Here is a 26,651-nt window from a genome sequence, read left to right as displayed (position 1 = left end):
ACAGCACTGGCCAGCCCGAAGACTCTGTGCTCAGTTAATTCACCTCCGAAGAAGAGCAGGGGTTGTTTGAGGACAAATACACAGCTGGAACAGATTTTGAGTGAGGAAGGGTACAGACTTTGCACTTATAGTTGCTTTCATTTTTATTTTGCAGACATACATTTTAGTGAAAACTTCAATTTAAAAATTTGTAGACAGACAATACATATTTTAAGGTAGATGTCCAAATGTGCCAATGGGATAAATTACTAGAGACTCTTGGCAAGGTACATCAAAAGTCCTTATGTCACTTGACACTGACTTTAGTGAGGATAATTTTCAAAATACTTTATAAAATCTGTGCTCCTGGCAAGTGCAAGGTCCTGAGTTCGATTCCCAGTACCAGGGGAAAAAAAAAAATCTGTGCTTCAAACTCTGGTATGAAAAGAGCAAGAAAATGACTTCCTCGTAATATTCAAAGGGCTGAACTATCATGATGGTGTCAGCCTCTGAAAACAACCACTGGGAAAAGAAAATGACAAGTAAAAATGCAGCGCTGTGTTTGGCTGAATTAAAAATAAAAGCATTTGATAATTTAAAAGACAAAGCTTATATTCTCAAGTAAAGCCTTGCATGCTTGAGCAAGGTTTGTGTCCCTGAGACAGGTTAGCCTCCCCCTTTTAGAGAATTGTACTGAGGGGGAACAAAGCGGAATGTGACTGATGATGCCGATAGTGCTGGATCCCACATCAGGACTCAGTGAGTGCAGGCAGTTATTACAGACTGAGTATTTCACCAGCATCTCTTTCCGCAGATAGTAAACGTAAAACCGGAAACTACAAGATAACTTTCAGAGTCAGAAGAGCATTTATCAGTTCTAATGCTGCTAAAAATATGAATGGATATATTAACACTATAATAAATAAGGTTTATATTTTCTGTCTACAGCAGTTTGCAAAGTGTGTCAAAGTAGCAGATTTTTCCAGACATACCCGACACAAATCACATCCACAGGATCATTTTATGCTACTGCTAAAGCCGGCCTATTCATACCAACTAGAAGGCACTTGCATACCGATGCCTGTAATAAGTAGGGGGATTTAACCGGAGTGTGAGACAGGCCTTTGGCTTGTGGCTGGTGCAGAATATTTATCATCAGCTGGAAATCTGGCCTTTCAAAGGATGCATGCATTATATCCTAGCAAACTATTTGTCTCAATTCAAAAACTTGCTTATTAAAGCTCATCCGTATATTTGCTTATTTGCAACTGCTTATTAAAGGAGATGAATACCCACATTAAGCATTTTTAGTGCTTGTCCTAAGATAAACCCCTCTCTCAATGGAAATCCACACTTCACTTTTACGAGGTCTACCTGAGCAGTCAAATACCCGAGGAGATTTGCGAGGGCGACCTTTGTCATCCCGTTTATCAGACTATTGACTCGGCCCCACATGCGTTCTGGAAAGGTTAGAGTCTCCACTGGATGCTTTCTTCCAGTTCAGATGAGTCACACACGTGCATGGCCCTGACAGGACTCCTTGCGCTCCTCATTTTAACAGCCTTTGAGACTCAAACCATAAAAGGGTTATGTTAGATTTACTTGGAAATGAAGACTTTTCTATGGCTGTGGACACTAATACGAATACTTGCTCACACTCATAGGGAAATGAGCATTATCACAAACGGCTGAGCTTGGTGGCCTTGCCACAAGCAGCCTGAGACAACAGGTAATTATTCCAGCGACCGAAGCCTTTTTCCCATTATTTCATCATCTGCAGGTGTATCCCATAGAGCCTCGGGCTGCTGAGACTCAATTTGATGCAAGCCTAAAGCATCACTTTAGACCAAAGACATTTCACCATTTAATGAGAGAAAGGATGCTTTTGTCTTTTGAAAAAATTGCCCAGCAGAACCGTGAAAGACAGAGAGGCAGGTGAGCTTACTCTTGTACTCCAGGTGGAAGCCCGCCGCGGCCACGCTGATGTCGGACTGGAAGTGCAGGTAGAGCTGGTTGGACGTGCTGTTCAGCAGGGCGGGCACCGTGGTCCCTGTAAGAGAGAGCGCAGGTGGGCTCCCCGCTCCACAGCACCTTTCTGGTGTGAAACTCAGGAGGGGCTTACTCCGGCCACAAAGCCCTCTGGCTGGCCCGATCAACTCCTATTTACCCTGAGAACTGGCTGCAGCCATCCTTCACGCAGCTGTTCCGCTTTTCTCGGGACAAGGAAAGTCTCATGGCGTTTCTTTGGGCCTCAATCTATCACCCCAGGGCACCAGCACAGACTTGTATTTGCCCCGGATTCGGGGTTCACAGGGCTTTTCAATGGTGTAAGCTGTTTTTTGAATGGCTGTATTCAGCACAGATGAAGGGACAAAATCTCAGCTCCCCCACTCTTGCACAGGCTAGGAGGTGCTCAGGCAGGGCGTCGTCCAGATGCCAGGAGAGGCTGCCTCCGACTCTGCAGCCCCCCAAGACCCAGTGACTGACACCAAGCAGTGCTCCCACCGAGGTGTGGAATGACCTTCCCCACACATTCGTGAAGAGCAAACCCATGCTCATGTTCACATAGCTTCCTGTCGTTACAGTGCTCGAGCCTGTGGAGGGGACCAGCGCCCCGGAGAAAGGCAGGTGCAGGGTCAAATTCCCACATGCACGGTGCCGAGGGAAGGAAACAGGCTCTGGCCAGGAGCTCGAGACGGTTTTGTGGGGTGCATCGTCTCATAGGGAGCAGTGAGCAAGATCAAGAACTTCTGCTAAAATGTATGTGCTGGGTTCTCTATTGTGCCGACACTGTGCTCCGGGAAAGGAGGACCTGCATGACAGACATACAGGGAGCATCCAAGGGGTAAAACTCCACAGGGCAGCCCAGACAGCACCAGTGCGTGAAGAGGGAGAAGACGTTTAAATAAAACAGTCAAGAAGGAAGTTTATAAGTATTCAAGGGAGGTGAACATTCTCAAAAACAAAAGGCCCTCTGTCCCCTGCTTTCTGCTCAATGGTTCAGTGTCTCCAGCAGCTGCAGCCCAGCCAGTGACCCAGGAGGGAGCTCCAGCTGCCCCCGCAACACGGCCCAACTCCAGACCCTGTCCGACATCAAGACAAGAGAGATGTGTGAAGCGTCTTCACCCAGGGCATGAAGAGACTGAGGTCCTGCCGCCTCCCTGGTGTGGAAGGAACCCCACCGCCACTCCCTGCAGGAAGCCTGGGACATGTCGGAGGTGCCCTGGCCTCCTTGGTCCCCACATTACTCCTTGCTTTCAAAGGCCCAGATCCTGGGAAGCCCAAGGCTAAAGCAGGTGCAGCACACGTATGGGCACCTGCTGTGCTGACACGTGGCTCCCTCCCAGCAGCCAATGGAAAGAACATCAAAGGAACAAGAGGAATTAATGCCCTAAAAGCAACTATCTGTTGGTTACAATCTGAAGACACATTAAGGACATCTCACTGAGTTTAGATTAGCAGACAGACTCTTTTATTATTTACTCTGTGACACTGGAGATTGAATCCAGGGCCTTACCCAGGTGGGCTCAAAAGTGCGATCCTCCTGCCTCAGCCTTTCAGAGAGCTGGGATGATAGGCCTGCGCCATCATACCTGGCTCAGCATGCAGAACCGTTCACTGGATGTACAACGTTCTCCTGTCATGTGAATGTGGTCCTTACCGCGCAGTGTAGGCATCTTTGGCCAGTCGGTGCCCAGACTCAGGGGAATACGCTAGCAGATGAACAGGAGGAAGAGGAGCGAAGCAAGAACCCTACACCTGCTCCCCATTGAGGGCATGTGCTGTGCACAGCTTTGGAGAGGTGGGTTCCCAGCTGGAGATGCAGGGTCTGGGCCGCAATTCATTTTCGTAGCTGTGAGGGGGAGTTGGTTCCCTGGGGTGTGGACACTTCAGGCTCAAACCCCGGGGCAGGGCCCTGGAGCAGTGCTGAGAGTGTGTGCTGAAGAAGCAAGAGAGGCGCTGCTGGCTTTCAGCGTGGTGCCAGTGGACCCTGATGCACCGCGCTGATAGATACGGGAGAGAAGGGAGACCAGGGGATCAGAGACGCACACAGCTGACAGATGTCCATCAACGGCAAATAATTTTCACAGCCGAACAGCTGCGGCGGTGGACAGGCCAGTCAGCACCAGCATGGTAAGAGGGGATGATGTTTGAGGCGACACAGCGGACAATGGGGTGCAGGTGGTGGGGTGGCGCCACGCGGACTCTGGCTGGCACACAGGAAATTCTCTCGCAGGGTGCCACTGCTCCCTTGCCTCTGCTGGGGACAGTGAGGCTGGGAAGTGGGACCCAGGGACCCAGGGTGGAGCCCAGAGACAGGGAAGGGAGCTTGGCTCCAGTGGCTCCTCCCCACAGCCCAGTCACATCAAGACAAGAAAGAGGCGCTTGTCAGTGATGGTGAGAGCTTCCTGAGGTGTCCTGGGGGTGATGGTGTGGAAAGATCAATAGGTCACCGCACAGCCAACAGCGCGAGCCTCTGTGTTGTCCCGGTGTCACTGGAACTGTCTCCCCGGGTTCTCCTGAGCTTGTGGAGACGCAGCGGCTCCGCCTACCCCACAGCTTCCCCGCTTCTTCCCTCCTGTGGCCTCCTGTGGGCTGGAGAGTGGCTGTCTGCATTCCATCTCCTCCAGAAGCCCCGTCAGCCCCTGTGATCAGGAGAGCCGTCTGTCCTCTGGTTTCCAGGGTCTGGATTCGCCTTTCACGCTGGCACGTGCTTGGTTCAGTTTTCCCAGTGCGCCCCTTATGGGCTGAGATTCTGCCTGATACACTTCTAAATGTGTTTCCTGTTCCCAGCACAGGGATGTGAATGCACAAACATTCAGCTCAGCCCATACTGTGACTTTTTCCTGGTTCATCTCCCTCGGTGGCACCACAGCAGCTTCCATGGCTGTGGAAGTGGTCGCCAGTGAGCCTTTGCGAGGTCTGTGTGGGGCTCTCCGCTTCTCTGCCCCTGCTTCCTGGCCACTGTGTGAGCCAAATCCATGTCAACCTTTCCTCCTTGGGTTGATGTTCTCTCAACTTTGCCATAGCAATGAGGAGCTAACACAGACAATCCACCCTGCTATATTGGTCTTCCTTAATAATCCCAGCAAACCGCTCCAGGAGTGATGGCTGTGCTGTATGCCTGTGACGAAGCTCAACCACCAACTGCTTCACCAAGGGTGGGAGATCTCCATGCCTGGATGGCACACAGGCCAAGCAGGTGTCCCCAGCCTGGGCGGGGTGGGCAGGCAATGTCCACGGGTGCCCTGGGCTCTCCTGGGGTCGTTTTCCCCTGATAGTGTTGCTCCTAAGGGACCATCAGAGGCACTTATTCCTCACTCAAAATGCAGCTGAGTGAATTTTTTAAGAATTACCAAAGGCAGAAAATTTTTGATTACCTTGTTTTCCTGTGTCTTAGATAGAACAATATATAACAAAGTAAACTGGAAATTGTATTACTGTCCCTGAAGATCCCACTCTCAGCACACTGCTGTTTACTTCCTTTAATACTGATTGTCAGCTACAAATTTATATGCATTTTGCGTTGCTTCATTCATTTATAATTTATAACCTGCCTGCTTCCAAAAATGATTTTAAATGGCTTACAAAAACAGAGGCCTTCATACTCTGTCGGTCCGAACAGAAATGAAAAATCAAAGCACTGAATATATTAGAGGTGTCAATCCTTTTTCCTGAAATATGCACGTTTTATGACTGCTCATTCTTGCTTGTTTTTATTCAACAACTAACTTTTAAATGGGTTTAATATCTCCCTTATATTTTTAAATATCACAGGAATGAAAATGTTTAAATATTGATTATGTTCCAAAATTCTAAAACTTCTTCACTGACGTATCATTTTCCATCTGTTTTCCTTAAATCTCACTCTAAAAAGCTGAAATAATTTCTTTCTTAAAAATGTTTCAAGTATGTACAAAAAGTCTGACCTATCTGCTGTCTCTCAGTACATTACACAATTATATCCCCCTCTATATATCTATACTACATGTGCATTTGCACCTATGTTTTAGAATTTTATAATTATTTTTTGATAAGTCACTCATGTTTTTTTTTACTTCTTATAAAAATCTGATGTGGATTTCTTCAAACACTACAGCTCTCAAAATCAAGCCCAGCATGGACAGCAGACCAGCGTCTCTGCTCCAGACTGTATTTAATTTCAAGACCAGCTGCGATGGCAAAGCTTTACAAGATGGCCAGGGCATGCATACCCCACCTCAGCCCTCTGTAAGGAGGGTCTTCAGTCTGTCTCTGTCTTTTTTGATCTTGATGTACTTGAAATCTACAGGCCAGGTTTTGCAGATGGTTGCTCCGTTTGAGTCTGTTGCTGCACGTGACTCAGGCTGGGCACCGGGCAGGAAGCCGAGGCGACCCGTGTGCGGGTGTGCTTTGCAGGCAGTTCCCCACCCTCACACCCTAGGTGGTGGCGGGCGCTGGCCTGGGGATTCCAGAAGCTGGGAGCATCTCTGCCTAGCTCCGCAGGGACAGCAGGTTGCCGCTGTGGCCAGCCGCAGGGCGGCATTGATGCCGTGGAGATCGGGTCCTGTTGCTAGTATTTGAAATGCCCTTGGGAGCCAGGTTCTCAGGAGGCCAGAGCACACCGAGCAGGGGGCTGCGTTCCTCACAGCTTCCCTGGCTGACCACGCGGGATGAGGAGAGGGTCTGTGCCCGTGTGAGAGGAGCCCTGCTGTTCATATTGGACAAACAGAGGCTGGGCTTCTGATCCTGGCATGGGGTCACTGCTCAGGGCTGAGGCCACACCACCTCGCTGTGGACCTCAGACTCACACAGGCGTGTGGAGAGGAGCAGACGCAGGGGGCGGCCAGGCCCTGAGATGCCTGCCCTGTCAGAGCCAAGCAAGGGAAGGAGGAGGCGGACGGGCTGCTCCTGGCCACACTGCAAGAAGGGGAGCGAAAGGAGGACAGACACACAGTGCACAGTGCGTGTCCCAGGTGACTGACCGTGCTCTCCAGGGCGTGACCGGCCCTGTTCCCGTCCAGGGAGGCCTGAGCAAAGGCAGAGGGGCCCGCAGTCTCTGCACACTGAGCGTGGTTGCCTCTGCCACACAAACCACGGCATGCTCGTACTGTGCACGCCGTCGGGGTGTGTTGGTTCTCTTTTCTCTTAAACACAGGTGGACCTTGCCGAGGGTGAGTGCCGTGTCTCCCCTCCCCCAGTAGTGCTGCAGGACTGAAAAGGAAATCCTTGCATGGCAGCTGGCATGTGGGCACCCGTGCCATCCCTCATCACTCAGCAAGAGCGGAATAGGGAGAGATGCACTCATTTTAAAACAGAAACGGGATCAACCTGGCCTGCCTTGGCGGGGCATAAATACGGCGATCATTTGGGCTGATTTTACAAAAGAAGGACTCCTGAGGGGGGCTGTGAGGCTCCTGGGCTGCTGCTAGGTCAGAGTAAATGCACAAGAGTGCACACATCTCTCCCTACTCTGCTCTTGCTGGGTGTCCGCCCCAGGAACAGGGCACAGGGACGTATCCTGCTCTTCTGACCTGGGAAGGAGACCACAGCATGGGAGGAGGGAAGGCCACTGTTGGGGCAGCACAGACCACTGAGCCTGGCCACTCTCAGAGGTTGGAAAGCGCCATGCTCCCCTCGCAGGGCGGAGACTTGGGCATGGGGGGCGGAGAGAGGGTGGGAGCATGGAGCTGCAGGTGGCAGCAGGCTCAGGTGCTGAGAAGCAGGACTGCCTGGGCAGGTGGGGATCTGGCATGGTGCTCAGGAGGGGGACGGCACAGCTTCTGGAGTCCGGGTGCATGGGCTTCCCTCTGCTCCCTGCACGCAGCCTCGTCCTGCCCTGGGCTGTCCCTGGTGTCCACTGTCCAGACCCAGGACCCTGAAGGCTGAGCTGCCCCTACTACAGCCCCAATCTGTCCCCTTCCCCTGGGTCTCAGTGGTCCAACCCTCCAGGCGCATGGCGGAGGTGGAGGAGTTCTGTAGGACGATGTCCCCGGGATGTGTGGTGCTGCTTCGGTTACTGATTCCGGTGCAGGGCTGGGGTCACTGTACCTGAGAAGCTGCCCAGCCTCGGGGCGCTCACATCGCCCCCATCATGGATCTCCAGCGAGTCCCAGTTCTGCTCCGTGGCGAAGCTGATCACTTGGATCTACCAAAGCAGAGGATTCGGTTAGGAGGCAGCAGTGGCCCACAGAAGTCAATCTAGGCACAAAACGTACACCAAAACCACAGGAAATAATGCAAGAAATTACGTACAAAATCTCTAAAAGTGACTTTTTTGTGGTTTTTATTCTCAAAATCAGCTATTTCTATTTCAAATATAGAAACATTATTAGGAACATTTTGTGGAATTACTAAGAAAAGATGAATAGATTATGTTCTATATTATTTAAAGTAGCCCACCGAAAAGAGAGGACAGAAAATAGTACAGCAAAATAGAAAAGAAAAGGGAGTAAGGAAACAGAAAGAAGGAAAGACGAAAAAAGAAAAAAGAAGAGAGATAAAAAGAAGGAGGGAGGGCAGAAAGGGAAAGGAAAGAAGAGAGGGAGAGAAGGGAAGAAAGGAGAGGGGAGGGAAAAGGAGGGCAGGGGAGGGGAGGGAAGGGGAGGAGGGCAGGTAGCCAAAGCCGGAAGCCCAGGGAGCCCTCCAGCCTGGCTCCCGGTTGCGAGGCTGCTAGGACCACGCACCTGAATCCCGGACCCCTCCGTCACGAGGACCCTCCACACGCAGTTCAGGTTGTTGCCGTAGGGCTCCGGGTAGCCAGGGGACAGAATCGTGCCTCTCCGCTGGGTGAAATTGCCACTGCAGGGAACTAAAGGGCACAGCCACGTTTAATGAAAGAAAAGCACAGTGAGCACCACATTCATTTGACCTTAGTTTTCTGCTGCTGTGAGATTGCAGCTGGAGAAACTTCACCTGCACCGCGATACTTTCGGTGGCATGTCTCGTCAAGGTAGGGTTCAGGCTCTTAAATTAGCAGTATCAGTGATTATCAGTTATGCTACTAAGTTCTGATCTGGAGTCTGCACATACATCTTTTCAGGACTTGTAAGAAGTAGCAACTGGTGACAATGGTATCTCTGGAGTGCATTCTGCTCAGAATAATTTATCTGCTTAATCCTAGGACCATGGCAGAGCAATGTCCCTCCCCACAAGCTGCAGGTCCAAAGGAAGTGGATGGGATGGATGAGCAACTCCCGGGAGAAGAAGAGCACTTAAAATGCACAAAGGACTTCAAGAGCTAAAGAGGTAATCATGGTCACACTAGGGTTTTCTACATGAAATGGAACAAACTGTAACTAACACCACCATTGTTATTCCAGCCGCACTGACCTACTGCTCTTCTGGTGCCTGTCAGCACAAACGTGTCTAGCAGGCATTGCACAAGTAGTGTAGCAAATCAGCCTTAGAAGGACTTGTCCAAATGGAATTTCGCTGCACACCCATCACTGTACGACTGATGGCATACTTGGGAAATATGAAGAAGGAAAACACATTTTTGTCTATATTACTCTAATGAGTTGATCTACAAAAAATACTTTTAAAGATTTAGCTGCTGTGCAATTATTTCTGGTACGGAAAACTGTGCTCTGTGCAGGTCAGGAGCAAGGTCACTTCTGTGGACAAGGCAGTGCCAGAGCAGCAGCTCCCTGGAGGTCCTGGCCCCTCACGTGGCCTGGGGACCAGGCCGTGTGACGCCCTTACCCACGCAGCTTGGGATGGTGTCGTTCCACTGTGCCAACGCGTTGGGCACCGACTGACAGCGGATGGCCGAGGACCCTTGGAGCAGATACCCTGGGTTGCACTCAAATCGCACGATGGAGCCTGCTGAGAACTCAGAGCCGATCCTCCGCCCATATCTGGGCTCAGGGACAGAGCTGCACTGGGTGTCACTGGTTCGGGGAACAGCTGCAGGGAAGCACACAACACAGCCATCAGGACCTCTGACAGGAGCGACCTCTGCAAGGAGGCGGGTAGCACGGGACACACGTCCCTGTACACAGACACTGATGTCCTAACAGCCTCTGCAGGCGAGTCTTGAGGAAGGGTCCCTGGCATGTCCAGATACAGGCTGCCCCGGGGACCACCTCAGAGTCCCCTTCAGACGGTGTCACACAAGGAGAGGCAGCACCTTAGGTCGTCGGCTGGTCCAGACTCAAGCAATGCAAACTCACTGAACAGACTCCTGTGTGCTTCATGCTTGCACTTGCCCTTGGGGACCTAAGAGTCTTCCGGAAAACCTACTCTCCACAGAGTTCCTTATGATATGGCCATCGCCATGTGACCATAAAATGAAAAACAGAACCACTGTGTGATCCAGTGATCCCAGTTCTGAGTGTTTATGCAAAAGAAACAATTCAGGGCCCCAGAAGTTCCCCCCCCTTCCATGTTCACTGCAGTGGTGTTCACTACTGCCAAGGTGTAGAAACAACCTCCGTGCCCACCAACAATTGAATTCACCAGCAAGAGAATTACACATACTTATACCGTAATTAGTAGCTGCATGATCTACCCGCAGTAGAGTTGTACTCCACCTAAGAAGGAACATCCTGTCATTTGCAGGATGGATGTCCGGAGGGTACTGTGCTAAGCACCGCAGCAAAGGACAGTCACTGCATGATTCCACTGTTGGGACAGAGTAAGACAGTTGGGGCTCAGAGATGCCCGGGTGTGGTAGCTGCCACCAAGGCTGCTGCGGGGAAGAGGGCAGTGGCCGCTCAGTGGAAGGGATGCTTCTGCCACATACACGAGCAGGTTTGGAGTGAGCTGCAGGTCCCTGCACATGCACTGAGCATGAAACTCTTAGAACTGTCAAGAAGATCGACTCCATGCAGCCCCCGTGAAACAGACAGCACATGCACTTTTGGAAGCAGAAGTAAACTGTTCGCTGTATTTGGGGAGACAGGACAGGGAGGTTCAACCCTATAGCCAATAATTGAAGTTGATGAAATATTTTCTATCAGAAGACAAAAGTTAATAAAATTGTGCACCATACACCCACTACACTTGACACAATTAATAATATCTCTGAATTGAACCGTTCCATGACTAACGGAGGAAGGCAGAATGACTCATATTCTAGCACTGCTTCACGACTGTGTTTGCCGTGCTTGCATGCCTGAGTGTTCTGCACAGGAATGCAGGGTGGAGATTTCCACAGTTACCTCAAGGGTTTCTGACAAAACGGAGAAGTGTTTTCCTACAATAGGTAATTTTTCTACTTATCCCTGGGAAGGAGCCTGCAATTTATGCAAGGATTCCGCTTGTTTAAGAGGCTGGGGCACTTCTGCTTTGCACCTCCGGGGAACTGCTGTTCCTCTAGGTTCCCAAACACGAGGGGAAACCCAGCCGGAAGCATCATTTAGCCCCAAGTTGCTATGAAAACTTTTCCCATGAAATTCCTGCTCCAGGGAAATAACCCCAAACGAAGCACACCAGCATCTGAAAGCACCGGTGCAGAGTGGTTTCCAGGGCAGCAGTGCGGAAGCACAGAGAGGCGACCAATGATAAGCATCTGAGAAGGTGGGGAGAGGAAACCGCCCAAGTGACCCCGAACCGTTTGCACGTGGAGGTGGGGCGGATCCTGCAGGGGAACCATGGTCCTGCCCTGCCGGCTCTCTCCTGACCTGGACCCTTCAGGCTGCATTACAGAGACCTCCCCTGCTCTGATTCCTACCTTTTAATGATGTCTCTTACTGCCATACCAAAACCAAAATCAGCCCCGTGGAAGTGACTAGGGGATGAGGCCGGGCTAGGGTGCAGTGGCAACACAAATGTGTGACGTGGCGCCCCGGCAGCACTGCTGCATCAGAGAGGGCTCTCCTCTGGGTCTCACGCCGTCCTCAGCCTGGCAGCCCTGTGCGCACCTTTGGCAGACACAGCTCACGCCGCACATGCGCAGCAGCAGCAGACCCCTGGATGTCCCGCCCCCTGCCGCAGTAGCTAACACTGCAGGCTCCGGCCCTGGGTGCGTTCCGGAACGGCCTGCAAGACCACACTACACGCTTTCCTGTTCCTTCAGTGACCTAGGGACATTTTCTATTTCTCAAAATCACTCTCCTCTCACAGCTGAAAAATCTGATTTGACAAGCCATTACTAGTCAAGGAATTAAAAGAATATTACTGAATTTCAAACAAACTTCGATGCTGAATCTTCTTTACCATAACCGTGTGTCTTCTAAGCTCTTGATCCACAATATGAGTCCTTACAAAGCCTTATAATTCACTCCATCTAAGAGGAGAAGTAGCCCAGGAAAAACCGACTGAAGCATGTATTTGCACGCCTGCGAAGGGCTAGAGCAAGGGTATCTGCTGGAATTCTCCCACCCACACTCAGAGTGTTTTCGTGTTTCTCGGTCTGTCCGTCTGTAAGGCGGACGTTCCATTAACTCCACTCATATGAACGCTAAGGGAAGGGGCTCCTGCGTCATGACGAGGGAGACCGAGGCACAGCGCGGGACATGAGCCCACAGCACAGGGGCAGGGATGATGGAGGAGCACGTCCTCATTTTCTCTCCAGAATACAATGAATCCTCACAGCTTACTAAGTTTGGTGTGAGTGATCTGGAGGGGCTGAAAGAGCTGTTGAACTGCATGTTGAAACCCAAGGAAAATAGACTATGTGTAGCAATGATCAGGCATGAACGTAAAAGGCAGTCAGCACAGCGCCATACTGACGAGGAACTCAGCCCCAAGGAGACTGCTGGTTGAGTCCACTGTGCGGAGGCGGTGTCTGGAAGGCACGGAAGCACAGCCCCAAGTTGGCAGGTGCTTGCCGCAGACAGGAGAGCTCGGGTTAGCTGGCCCTGCTGGCCTGACCCCAGGTCTGGTGTTGACTGTAATACTGACAGGCAGGTACTCAGCGTCCAACAAAGGAGCTAAGTGCAAAGTAATGACTTGTTGAACACAACCAAAGGCCTGCTCTCATCCTGGAAGGAAGAGAGGGTGCCAGGCTCACTAACAAATGATGTGTGTAAGTTTTGACCTCTGCATTGACTGAGAACACACCGACCTTCAGTACAATCCACTGCCCACAACACGCAAAGATCACTGAAGCCGCGTGGTCACACGGTTGCAGGCCTGGCCCTGTTGTCAGTAAAGGGACAGGGAGCTCAGCAGTTGGGGAGAGGGTAGAGAGGCCATGCAGCCTGGACTCCTGGGGGCTGGGAGATAGGTGGGAAAGCTGAGGATTGATAGCTATAAAGAAATGACAAAGCTGAACATTCAGTGTCCAAACTAAGAATTGCACAGCTCTGGCGTCTCAGGGAGGTCAGCTTACAGAGGAGGAAAGTGGCAGGACCATTCAGAAGGGTTAGAAACATTCCAGACACTAGAAATTCAGGAGCACACTCAGAATTCTCCCTGTGACAGGTCTCACTGCAGCATTTGCTTCTCACTTCTCTTGGCTGAGGATCAGGGCAGAGACGGAGGAAGCCTGAGCCGCTGGAAAGGGTGCTGGGTGCTCACGCATGTGTGATGTCACGTGACGACACATGCGGTCACCTCTGTCAGTCCCACGTGCCTGATGCCTCTGCAGACTTGTGAACCGCACAAGCTGCACGCCCCACAGGATGGCAAAGCCCTCAGTATCTTGAACAACCCCCGAACTTCCAAACAAACTCTTCCCAGGCACTGACTCATCCCGGATGAGTGACTGAAGCAGTCATGACAGAGGTCAGGCATTCTGGGTGTCATGTGTTCTATTCAACCTCATCTCTCTCTTTCCAGACGTAGCCTCCTACTCCCAAAGACTGTGGAAAACAAACCAAACCCAGAAGAGTCTCTCTACAAGTACATTTCTTCACCAGTTTGAAAGATGGCTACATCATCATAATTTGCATCTCCACATTATCACCCAGGAAGCCACGACAGGCAGGCAGCAAAGAGCCATATATGGTGACTGTCGCTTCCTCACATGGAATCACATGTTTTGCCCTTTGACCTGGCTGTGGTGTATTTCACCCACGTCTCTAGCAGCTCCATCCACGGAACCATCTGTGTGTCTGTTCACCAGGATTAGCATCCTACAGTCAAGAAATCATAAACTTGCCGGGCAACTTTGAAGCTTTAATAACTTATGAAAGAATGAAGCCATGCATGGTGTAGGAAAGCACTATTCAGCAAAATTGTACACAATAGAGTTCAGAGAATTTCTGCGCTCCCATGTGACTGCAATTGTTCAAGAACTGGCGTTCAATTTAACTTTTCATGTGGACTGAAAACTTTCCCTATTGCTATTGAGTGGCTTAAAAATTGCATTTGGGATCCCCTTTCATCTCCTCCAAAGGATGTAGCTTTGGTAAGATGACATTGATTTCCACATAAACTCACTGATGGAGAAAAATAAATAGAGATAAATTGGGACTTTATAAGATATCAAAGATGTTAGATTCATTACATATTCTTAAGAACAAGTGAAGTAGGTTGCTTCGGTGTTTTCTTTTCCTTTCTACACGTTTCACATTTTCATGATAATGTATGCTTTTACATTAAGATTCACAATTTTAAAAAAGCACGTGTTCTGAGAATAACACATAAAGACAAAATAGACATTGGGCCAATTGGATTATATGATAATGTCCTGATATTTATAGAAATCAAAGGAAGTCTTTAGACAGTGGGATAACACCAGTAACTTGAACATTTCCAGGGAAAAGGTATTTAAATTAATCAGTCTAGTTTCTTCATCCATAACATGGCCTGTGAATCTGCTTTTGCAAAGTAATTTAGAAGTTAAAGAAAATTAGCAGTGGTAAGATGCAGGTTGCTTCAAGAGGCTATTCGCTGATCATCAACGGTTTTAATACTGGTTAATTATTTACATTTCAATAAAGGTTAAAGCCTGCAATGATGTAGATGCTTTGAATTCAGCAGCATCAGCTTTCTGTCAACTGCTACAGAAGTGGGATTAGAAATATTTTGGCCTCTTCCCGGTCTGTCAAGCATCACTGCTACACTTCCCTAATCTTCAGCCTCACTGGTGAAGCTGGAGGACTGGAGAACACGGCTTTACAATGTGCGATTATTAGGAAGGATTTATAGAGGCAATGACATTATTATTCTACATATTTTTGAGAGAATATTATAAAGAATGCTTTACAAAGACCTTTTTATTGAAGAAAAGAAGCCATTGCAAGCTCTCAGAACACAACTGAGGCTGAAATAAGTAAGCATTGCTTCTTATTTTTGAGCACATAGTTTATCTCTGGAGACAATAACCTCTCTCAGATTTCACCCTGTTGGTCATTAGCAATTCTATCCAGAGCCTGTCTGTCTACATCTGGAAGTGCACGTGCCATCTATGTGGCGCTTTTTCAACTTTATATAATAAATATGCAAAGCCAAGAGGAAATGCAGTAGGGGAAAATAATTCTTTTCAGAATTTTAAGCCATCCCAAATAAGGTATGAGACTGAAAGTATAAAGGTGCTGAAGGTGAGTAAGAGATAAGCAATCTGAAATAGAAAATCAGTTCTGATGAGAGTTACTTGAGCACTATTTTGTGTTTTGTTTTAGTTTTGTTAAATTGTCTTTAAAGTGTGTTTTTGCAGTAAAATGCAGAATTATATATTATGCATTCTAAAAGCATCTTAGCAAAGCAGTGACAGACTTAACCATTATAAAATAGTTTTCTTCATTAGATAAACATTGTATCTGCAGTCGTTCAGCAAGATATAAAGAGCTCTGCACTGCTGGGGATCAAACCAGGGCCGAGACATGCAGGTGAGCACAGTCCCACAGATCCCCCACCCTGGAGTGCTGGAGAAATAGTGTTATGTCCTTCTAGTCCAAAGACAAATTCAAGTGTGAAAAGACAAACTAACATTTCCACAAAATAGTTTTATGATAAACATATGGGTATCTTCAATCCTTAAGCATTCCCAAAATGCCATTCAGACACTTTTGGCAATCTGTCTGACAACAGCGGGAGGGGCAATGTTCGGTGACCGAGGAGGACACAGAGAGACATTTACCTTGATAGAGGAAGTGGAAGCCCCGGGCCGATGCGCCACTGTTAGCACTGAATCGAAGAAGAATTTGATTCGATGTGGCTAAAGGCAACGTTTCACCTACAAACAGAGATAATAGAAGGAATCCAGAAAATAGACAGCACCGGGATGAACCTTAGTTTTCTGAAAAATAAATACTACTTTGAAATTTCACAAAGAAATTTTAAGCTTCTTCTAGAAGTTTCACTTTGTGGCTTAAGACCCAAACATAACGTTTTCGTAAAGATTCCAGAACACTGTTCTTGCCTATGCACTTTGTAAAATGAACTATAATCAGTGTTTCATCGATGCTTTTTTTTTGAAGGAATGGCCAATAGTATTTTTAGTTGAAAATATAGGAGATAAAAATATCAGATGAATTTTTTACTTTGGATTACTTTAATTTGATCATTACTTGCTACATTTTTATTTCAAATTAGGAAATTTTCCTTGACTTCAAACTCACTCGAAGTTTTAAATGACTCTGAAAACGTCTTCTGAAATGAACATTTTAACCCTTGAATGTGTACACCAAGGGAGAAGGAGAAGTACAAAGAATTAAGACGTTCTGTGGATGTGCTAACTCCTTGTGCAGAATGCGGTCATTCAGTACTGCACTCTGGAGCAGTAAAACATAAAGATTAGAAAATGAAGCACACATGGAAAATGGGGAAGGGGCTCCCTCCAGCACCTCCAAGGCCCTGGGAACTGGCGCGTGCTCTTGCAGAGAACCTGGTACTAAGGACCAGGACTCTGAGTGCAAGTCTTTGATGCTTTCCTCCACATGACTTCCATAGGGAGGAACAAAATAAAGGTCTTAAGATTTTCAGTGAATAAGAAAGTAGTAAAAACTAGGAAATCTTAACACTGGTTGGCCAAATCGTGTGATGCACATAATTCACTTTACTCAGTAATTTACTGAGCAGATTTGCATAGTACGGAACACATAAGGGGCTGGTCATCTGTGGAGGATGAGGTCACTGCGTGCTGCTGTATTAGTCAAATAGAACGCAGGCCTCCCTTGGAATCTGCAGGCTGGCTCCAGGACACCCTGTGAGTATCCAAGTCTGAGGAAGCCTTCCACACCTACGACTTAATAGGTTTGGAATGACTTAGCACAAAATGTTCGAAGATTTTATCTGCAAGGGGAAGGTTAAATTATGAAGAATAGAAAATAAAGTACAGAGGACATCCCTTCTTCTTTTCCTGGTATTCACTTCTTTTGTAAGATTAATATTATATTTTCCAGAATCTTAGTAAGTAAAATGATAAAGGTAGGTGTTTTATATATGGGATAATAACACTTTTGAAGTCTAGTATCTAAAATAAAACCTTGCCAAACACACCTGCAAAATCAACAATGATTAACTTTCTCATTCATCAAAAAAGGAAAAGTAATAGGCAAGTTTAAAATTAATCTCCATCACTGTGCAATGAAATTAAAGGCAAAAATTGCTTGAAATTTTACCTGAATGAGACCCAGAGAGGGAGCTGAGCAGTCGGGCTTGGGGATGGGCTCCATCAAATAATTCTGCCAAGTCGTTGAGTGCCGTCTGGAAGTAGGCAAACTGTCCAAACACCACTGGAAGACAAGGGGTGGAAGGGGTAACATGTTTACAAAACTAATGGGAAGCTTCTTTCCCCCAAGGTGTCACTATCCTAAGGAACACAGAAACAATTGAGTTTATTCTGTCTCCTAAGTTTTCAGTGATTAAACAATTTTGTTTTGCCTCTTGATTTTCTGGTACTACACAAAAGAAAGAAAGCTACTGCTTTCTGTAAAATTAGAACATCAAAAAGGATTATTTTATTTTAATGACTCATATCATAAGATAGTATAAGATCATCTCTAATGGCATCCTACTTACTTTTGAGTAATTATTGACATTTCATCTGGTGAAAAATAAGCATTGGTGCCAAGTACCACAATAATTTGGTGAGGAATTTCAAACTAGTTACAAAAGTTACTACTCTATCTAATTTGTGTTAAGCCACTGCCAATTCATATTAACTCAGTCCTATGCTTGATTCAGCAAGACACTAGGAATTGTGTATTGTGAGTCCACTGTACAATTTCATCTATTTTATAGGTACATAAAGTTGTATGTTCACACCTCCTGCAGGCAAAACATAAATGTGCATTTCACAGTCCAAATTTAATCTATGTCGCTGTACTGAAATTGATGATAAGCTTAGCTTTGCAGTATTTAGAAAACCTTGTGACCCAGCGTCTATTTATAAGCAACGAGCAACCAATCCTTTCGTTATTTTTGTGTCAGCTCTGCACAGCAGTCACTCTAAATCATTATGAACAATGACTGGTGATGTGTAGGTTACTTTTGCGTGTCAGTATTCTAGGGGAAAAAGTAATGTGCAAGCACAACTGAAGCAATCTAACTATGACATTGTGCTTATAGCTGTATGTACATACCCGTGAGTACTGTGTACATGTAATAAACATCTAAAAACATTCATGACATGGCTTTTATTTTGAGATTTTAATACTTCCTCGAGCAAAGCACAAAGGAGGCCTCTAACTAAGGTAGAGTCCCAGTGGGTGAAGTGTGCTACAAATTTGCAGTTCAGAGATGGGAGTGACAGAGAATGTGACGATATCTCTATACATCTCATCAAACCCCTGCTCACCTTATCACCTCCCAAATCAACTAATTTTTATTATGTTGAGGCTGAATGCTTGAGTCCTTAAATTTGTACAAAAATGAATCAATTACCAACATTTCCTACTTGATGACAGCAGCTAAGGGGACGAAGAAGCCCCCGATGGGTCCCAGAATGGCCACACTCTCACCTGTGCATGCTCTTCACACAGATGTGGATGCAGAGCACAAAAGTCAGTAGACAGCAGATGCCCAGCTCATCCCGAGGACCCCAAGCCTGCTCCCTGGTTCCGCTGACCTGAGTTCAGAATCACCAGCAAGCGGCACACTCGTCTGCTGGGAGATGAGCCGCCTGCAAGGATGTTTACACTGTGGCTGGAAGTGTGAGGCTGGACTGAAGCCAGAGGAGTGGTTACCTGCATTACAGCTGCTCCTTCAACGCTGAGAGGGCAAACCTTTTGTGTGCTTGTGTGTGTAAGAATGTTATATCAGCAACCATTTTATGACAAGCGGAATACAAAGTACAAAGTTCTGGAGGTGACAGAACTGGCCCAGAGTCTAAATAGGACCTGTCTTCCAAGGCCAGGGGCCCTTGTCACAGGGCCTCGAAGGACAAACCTAAATACACACCCTTATCCAGCACTTGACCCACACACGCTTTAAGCACTTTACCCAGAGAAGTGAGTGCAAATATTCATCGATGTTAATGTGGTCCGATTCTTGTTTTATAAACGAAACTTTTTCACTGCCTTTGGATGAAAACAGAAAATTGGGGTCTCTGATGTCATGTGACTTAGACATGACACTCAGATGTCACTTCCTGTTTTCAAGCTTGTGTTGACCACAGCAAGCAGACGTCCTTCCTCATCACGGTCACCCCCTATGTGCAGCGTGCACCCCAGCCAGAGCAGCTGTGCGGGTGTCGGGTGTGACCAGACCTCACACATCTCTGTGTCCTTGGACTTCTCTCCATAGGCAACTTACCTGCTCACTCGATTAATAGTCTCCAGGGAAGAAGAGAGGAGGAGGAAGGTGAAGGTGACACAGGACAGGTTTTACCTGAATTCTCCATAGAGCACTTATATTCCAAATCAGACCTTTCTTTAGATAGACTATAATGCTTGTACTAATAAGCCCTTCTGATTGGGACTGATTGGGAAATTATAATCAATATTTAGAATGAGAGTGGAGCTTTTCCTGCTGAAAAATAGTTTCACTGGCATATATATCAGAGTTTTACAATCAACTATAATCACAGGATAAAGTTGCTATGTAATAAGCTTAGAATAATAAGCTAATAAGAAGCTTAGAATAAGGCTGCTAAATACGTTGTGCTGAATTAACAAAGTGTAAAAGGAATATTTGAGACAAAGCAATTAGATACATGTTGAATGTTTAGTTAAACAATGTATTCCTTACACTGATACTGGATCCAGACTGAGGCTAAAGTCTTCAGAGACTCTGACCCAGCACAGTGGGAAGTGGAAAGTGTCCCAATATCGTCACCCATTTATTATAGGAAAAGACACCGCCGAGGCCTAGTCTCGACTTTCAGCCATCAGAGTCGCCACGTCTGCACTCTGAGGTGGACCCTCCCCCTCCTTTGGAGCGAGTCGCTCTGTTGGCCACTCTGCTCCTTCTTTGCCTCAGGCTGACCGGGCTGTTCTTCACTAGGGCAGAAGGCAGCAGTCCTGCCTTCACAGGAAGCCAGCTGGACAGCAGCCCTGGGTCAGCAGCTGCCTGGCTGCTCTGGGCGCCCCGAGCCGGAGGCTGTGGCTGGGTCACCTGTGGGTCGGTCTTGGCCTGGAGAGGCCCGGCTGCGACAGCACAGCCGAAGGGCGTTGCAAGCTATGCTTTCCCGTGCAAGCTTCTTCCCAGCAATTAAATTCCCCGGCCACCATGCTGTGCTCTTTAAATGTTTTACCTTCAGTACATGCTCACCTTGGGATTTTCATCTGCTTTATTTTTGCATCAGTGATTGCTGATTTCATACTTACCTGCTCACTCCATCAATAGTCTCCAGGGAAGAAGAGAGGAGGAGGAAGGAACAAAGAGAGGAGGAGGAGGAACAAAAACCTTGGCTAGGTAGGGTTTTAATTTCTCCATTGGCAAAAACAGAAATAGCCTGTAAGACCGTAAGAGATATAGTCTGGTTCCTCCAGGGAGGACCCGCAGGACCCAGAGCCTCGAGGGCAGGTGCCGGAAGCCCTGGGGACCGTCAGTCAGCCTGGAGATGGCTCGGGAAGCAGCACAGGAAGAAACTGGAGGGTCAGCTCTTGGGAAGCCAGCAGGACTCTGCCCCATCCACACCCCACAGATACCAAAGGGTGCTACGGACCCAAAGGTTTCCATCCTAATCTGACTACTCCATCTGCCAGTGCACACAGGGGGACCCGTGCTCCTGACCCCCGGCTGCCCTTTGCCTGCCTGTTTGGTTTTGCAGGATGATGGTGGAAACAAGAGCTTGAGCGCGCTAAGCAACTGCTCTACCACAGCGTTATATCCTGAGCCCCTTTTTATTATTTCTCTTTTAAGCAAGGTCTTACTAAATCATCTGGATTGGGCTGCAACCTAATACCCTCCTGTCTCAGCCTCCTAGGCAGTAAGGATTACAGGTGTATGCCAGTCCACCACCTCCCAAGCACAAGTTATTTTGTGATCATTCCTTATACATATAAATACCCACTTAAAGCAGTAATTTCTCTTGAAAGAAAAAATGGGGCACATCAATGTTTCATGATGGTTCTGGGTCAGACTCCTAGAAAGGAAGATAAACACGTAATATCACGTTGGTGAAAGAACGGTAGTGGACGCTGTATGTGAAAGGCTTGGGAAACCCGCTGCCTTCATGCAATTAATTTTATATTGTTTTCTTTTATTAAGAGCTGTGGCACTTATTGAATGACAGAGAGGTTAGCACGGAAAGGGACGTGACAAAGCCTGGAGACAAAGACCGCTGCTTACCGAACTCCTTGGGCACAGTGACGGTGTAGAGGCAGGTCTGGCCAGCTGTGTAGTTGTGCGGGTAGTTGGGGGACAGGACCACGCCTTCGGATCCCGAGTACTGACCTCCACACGGAGCTGGAAACAAAACCAGCCAAGAACAGTGAGCACATCAAAGAGCCGGCAGCCGAGGCCAGAGGGCGCACGGCCTTTTCCACAGGTCACCAGAAGAACTAAGTGAAAGTCTTGTCCTGCACTGTTACCAAGAGCAATAGAAAGGGAAGAACACAGACTAACTGCTTCGAATGAACTCTGTCCACCTTAGGGAAGAGCGTTACTTTAAGACCTATCTCAGGCGTGCCAACATAACCAGACACAGCTATCACAATCATAAAAGAGGCTCCAAAAGGACAAACAGTTAGGTTAATGTGAAGGGCCCCTGTAATGGTCTAGTTTACATAAATCATCATGTTAATTTAAAAGACGCAAAGGTCACTGCTGTTTTCTATAAGACTGATATGAGACTGAAAGAGTAAAAAGTAACGGTTTTCCTTTGAGCTTTCAACCCTGCCCGGCACAAATTCAGTCAAAGAGCAGGCCGTGTAACTCAGAAGCAGTGATGTGCACGAAACGTCTCTCAGTAAACTCAACGGAAGGAAAACTGGGGCAGGTGAATGTGAGGGTGCAGCAGAGAACCAGTGGCCTGAACACACATGTGCACACGGGAGTGAGTGTCAGAGCACGTGCGGTCTTGATCCCTCCCATTTTCTCCTTTACCTTGGCATGATATTTTGCTACAAACAAGCAGGAAATCTGTCTACACATACTCAAAACACTCTTTGAGCATCGAGAAACAACTTCTGACTCAGTCCGAGGGACTTCACGCTGTTTTTAAATTAAGTCGCCAGCACCTCCGCAGCACGTGTGCGATGTGAAGCGAGGGTGGCCTCCCTGTCTGCCCAGCTCGAAGCTGCCCTCGCTGCGCATGGCCTGACGCTAACTGGTCTCATGCATGCACCTTCCCTGACTGGGGTTCAGAGCCGTTCTCAGCATCTGAGAAAATTTGTATTTCTACAGCTCATTTATTCTTGATATGGCAATTTTCAAGCACTGAAAAAATACAAATTAGAGATGGCATGCTTAATCCCTTGAATGTTAATTAGCACGCTGTTAAATCCTAACTGATGGACAGAACAGTGTCCAAGATTAATAGAACTCCTTAAAATACCGAAATGCTAATGTGAAGGGACCCTGTTAATGATTTGTCAAGAGAGTTAATGACCCGTCAACTGGTTTCCCCAAATCCTTGCATTACAATGGCTTGGAAAATTGAAGTGAGATTTTGAGTCCAAGGACAACAGCTCAGCCCTCTGACAGCTGCATTGCTGCCCAGGGACAGCTGAGAGAGCAGAGGCAAGGAGCTCAGCGAGGCTGCGTGCCAGCGTTGGATTCGGGGTCACCGCGTCATTCCCAGCACTAACGCTGACATTTCCACACGTGTCAACAGAAAACCGTTCTTTCCACTTTTCGATGGAGGACATTTCTGTAAACTAATCTCCGAGGCTGGCGGATTCCAAAGATCCATGGGGAGCTCTGCCCAGGAAGCGGCAGCCGCAGTTGCACCCCCTCTGCTATTGTCACTTCATCCTGCTTATTTCAGAGCAATCTTTTATTCCCCCTCAAAAACTTGAAGATCAAAGTTCTAAAAATAAGTAGAAATGAGGGGTGAAAATTCATTTTATTTTCCCCCAGCCCTATAAAATGCAAGATTATTTGGCAAGTACTTCTTTTTCCAGCTAAACAATTCATGTACGTTTTTTGACAAAAAAGTTGAAATGAACAGTAGGGGGAAATCATCCCTGGGCCAACATCTGGATGTGTGGATTCTATGCACGGGAAACTTGCTGTAATCAGGGACCTTTCAGACGTATTTCTTAAGATACAACTACAAAGGTATTTTGTCTGGGCGTAGAATAAAAGAGAGCTGCCTTGTGACAACAGAACACGAAGGAAAGCCTAAATGAAATGAAGGAAAACTGGCCTTTTGGTCTTTATTTGCCTGAGTGGATCATGCCTAGTCCAGACTCTCTTCTCAGACTCACAGGCTGACCACCACAGCTACCAAACACGTTCCAGGCTCCGCCAAATGTTTTTGAAATTGATAAGCATATGCAGGGAGTTTTCACTTAATTATTATTACATTTAATAATTAATAATTATTCTGTCCATGCTCTTGTGTTAACTAAGAAGTGGGCATGACCCTTCGCCTGCTGCAAGTTAATTTATATTAATGGAACCACAGAAGAAAAATAAATGTGTGCTAATGCACTATCTGGTAGCAGCCTATTAAACCATTTTCTAAATGACTAAAGACAGGCCAGAGGAATCATTGTAGAGGGTCGAAAGGGACCCACTCATCCATTTTGCTAGTTGGAATCGCTCTCTCACATGTGTGAGGCAACCGGAGGCCGTCGGGCCCAGCATGCCGAGAACTAGCCGCGTCCCAGAGCCGCTGAGCGTGGGGAGCGGCCCTGGGTGCTACGATTTTGGCTCCAGCCCCACAGCAAACTTAAGGGGCGAAGGCTGTGGGCAACAGGAAGAGTCACCATGGCAGAATGTCGTCCTGTATCTCAAGGGACCTGGACCAAGGTGGCCTGTGTCCTACAATGCGATAACCCTGAAAATGTTCAAAACTATGCACAACCCCCTAACCGCCAAGCTGCTGAGGGAGCACAGACACAGATCCCTGCACAGGCCCCCCAAGGCACCACCGGGCGTCACTGCCCTAGAGGCCTGCTGGGGGCAGGGACTCCTACTCCACACGAATAGAGTGCCAGGGCTGCGTGGCTTCCGAGCTTTGATTACCTTCAAATAAAACCAAGAACAAGAACAAGAAGAAGAACACAGCGCTTGAATTCACAGGTCTTCAGACCTGGAAAAAGAAGTAATCTTTGATTCAGAATTTGATCACATATGTAAAATTTGATCACATGTTTTTTGCCCAAGTAAGATTTCACTGCTTGTTTCTCCTGTGGCTGGAGCATCACAATTTGATCACATGTTTTTTGCCCAAGTAAGATTTCACTGCTTGTTTCTCCTGTGGCTGGAGCATCACCATCCTCCCTCAGATTCAAAGTGCATTTGAATTTCATATGAACTAACTTTCTTTAGTACAGTTACTTACAATTCATAAAGCTCATGCTCTTTCCTGAATTTGACTTTCCTGCTTCATCTCCACTGCCCTGGTCTTCTTACATCACCCCCACTGCCCTGTGCAGTGGGTTAGAGATACAGCAGGGGGTACAGACTCCTTCTAGGACACAGGAAGGGGACAGTAGAGGTGCTTCGGCTACCAAGCGCCCAGGCAGATTGTGACACAGCTGTCTTTGAATTGACCTGCCATCTGCTATTGAAACACAGGTCCCCAGGTTAACTACAACAGAAAAGTACCTAAGTATTGGAAGGCTTATAGGTAGACTTTTCCAGCGAAAATTGTTTTATCCACTCATTCATCATCAATTCATAGACTTAGAAATCTAAATTCAACTCTTCCTCCATGTGTCTGGCATTGCTGGGTCCTGGAAGAAGAGAGGCCAGACCTAAAAGCCCTGGAGTCAGGGGTGACTAGTTTCAGCACAGGGATAGCAGAAGGAGCGGGTGACTGAGGTCCTGTGTATGTGTTTTCATTTTTCATGTGCCCATTTTTTACACATTTATTTGCTCAGATGGCACCAGCAGCATTATTAGACAGGTGGAAAACACATTCCTTTCCTGAACTCAATTTACTGAACTGAACTGGTCCTTGAGTGGGTCTTAAAACAATCCAGCGAAGCAGTGTTGCTGGGAACGCAGCATGCAACTCGCCTTGCAGGAATGAGCTACTTCATGAATTCTGTTTCGGCTCTAACCCAGAGCCTCGCGCCTATTAGGCAGGTGGGGCTCCAACTCTGAGCAAACCCCAGTGCTGTTTCCACAGTGCCTGGCTGGGGGGTCTCGGTCCTCAGCTCAGAGGGGCAGGACCATCACTGCTGGAAATCCCAAAGGCCATCCAAGGACAAGCAGCAGGCCAACGCCTGGAAGCGCCCTGGCCACCCTGGAGGCTGCCGTAAGGGCAGCTGCTGTCCAACCTCTGTCCCCAGCGAGCTGAGTTCTGCTTTGTTCTTGAAGGTTCGTTTTACCTTTATGAAGAGGCTTTATTCAGTTTTACAAAACATGTTTGGGTGAAGGTGATGCACCAGTTTTAAAAATGTGTATTTTGAAGTCTCCCTCTCTTCCTTTCCTTTCTCCTCTCTCTTTTTTTTGCACTGGGGATCGAACTCAGGACCTTGTGCTTGGCAGGCAGGCGCCTGTGCTGCTGAGCTCTATCCCCGGCCCCTCCACTCTCGTTACCCTTCTATTGATTAGTCATTATCGATCTATTGATCTGCTTCCTGAGAAACAAGCAGTTAGGGAATGTTAATTGGTACCTCTCACGTAGTTTGGGTCTTAACACATAAAAACAGAAGTTGAAAGTGTTGAACACCATAGTGGAAGGAAGAGGCGTCCGGCCAGAGCCTGTGAGCAGAGCCCAGGGCCGGCCAAGTCAGTGATAGACGGGACATGAGGGCATCAGCTGCTGCTGCACTTCACGAGCCCCACTGGGCGTGCGGCCCCCCTGGGGACCTGTGCCAGGCAGCTGGACAGGACTCACCTGTGCAGGAGGGCAGGATGCGGTCCCAGGAGGGCTTCCCGTCGGCCCCGATCGTGCAGGTGATGGACGACGGCTCTGCAATCTTGTAGCCAGAGTCACACTGGTAGGTGACCACAGAGCCCAGCTTGAAGTCGGTGCCGACTCTGGTCCCGTTCATGATGTTCCCAGGGTCAAAGCAAGCTTCCCGTGGCTTCTCTGTACGAGAAATAAATGAGGTCTCCGTGAAAGATGCTGTTCTTTAGTTTTGTGTTTGGTCCGGTTATTTATTTATTTAGGGCCTAGCACATATGAAAAATGCTTGAAAATATTTGATTGGTGAATGACTAAGTTAACCTATTGATTAAATAAAAATGGGGGAATTCCTTTTAATAATCATAGTCTTTTTTAAAATGATGCTTTGCTATAGGACCAATACGGAATGATTTTCAGCCTGACACAGACGATACAACGTTAC

General features: G+C 47.6%; 1 protein-coding gene across 1 annotated transcript in view; it reads right to left on the bottom strand.

Moving 5' to 3' along the window:
• Csmd1 (CUB and Sushi multiple domains 1) overlaps positions 1-26,651 on the bottom strand; it is a 1,292,092-nt gene that overhangs the window by 174,761 nt on the left and 1,090,680 nt on the right. Inside the window, exons 30-37 of the mRNA XM_005373917.1 lie at positions 26,198-26,392; positions 21,529-21,645; positions 17,415-17,528; positions 15,932-16,027; positions 9,664-9,867; positions 8,646-8,770; positions 8,011-8,107; positions 1,925-2,029 (exon numbers count right to left, since the gene is read on the bottom strand). Coding sequence (XP_005373974.1) covers positions 1,925-2,029; positions 8,011-8,107; positions 8,646-8,770; positions 9,664-9,867; positions 15,932-16,027; positions 17,415-17,528; positions 21,529-21,645; positions 26,198-26,392 — 1,053 coding nt within the window. The remainder of the gene's footprint in view (positions 1-1,924; positions 2,030-8,010; positions 8,108-8,645; positions 8,771-9,663; positions 9,868-15,931; positions 16,028-17,414; positions 17,529-21,528; positions 21,646-26,197; positions 26,393-26,651) is intronic.

The sequence above is a fragment of the Chinchilla lanigera genome, unplaced genomic scaffold (genome assembly GCF_000276665.1).
Source record: "Chinchilla lanigera isolate Chin_1 unplaced genomic scaffold, ChiLan1.0 scaffold00002, whole genome shotgun sequence".
In the NCBI taxonomy this organism is placed as follows: Eukaryota; Metazoa; Chordata; class Mammalia; order Rodentia; family Chinchillidae; genus Chinchilla; species Chinchilla lanigera.
This window is presented reverse-complemented; position numbering and strand designations above follow the sequence as displayed.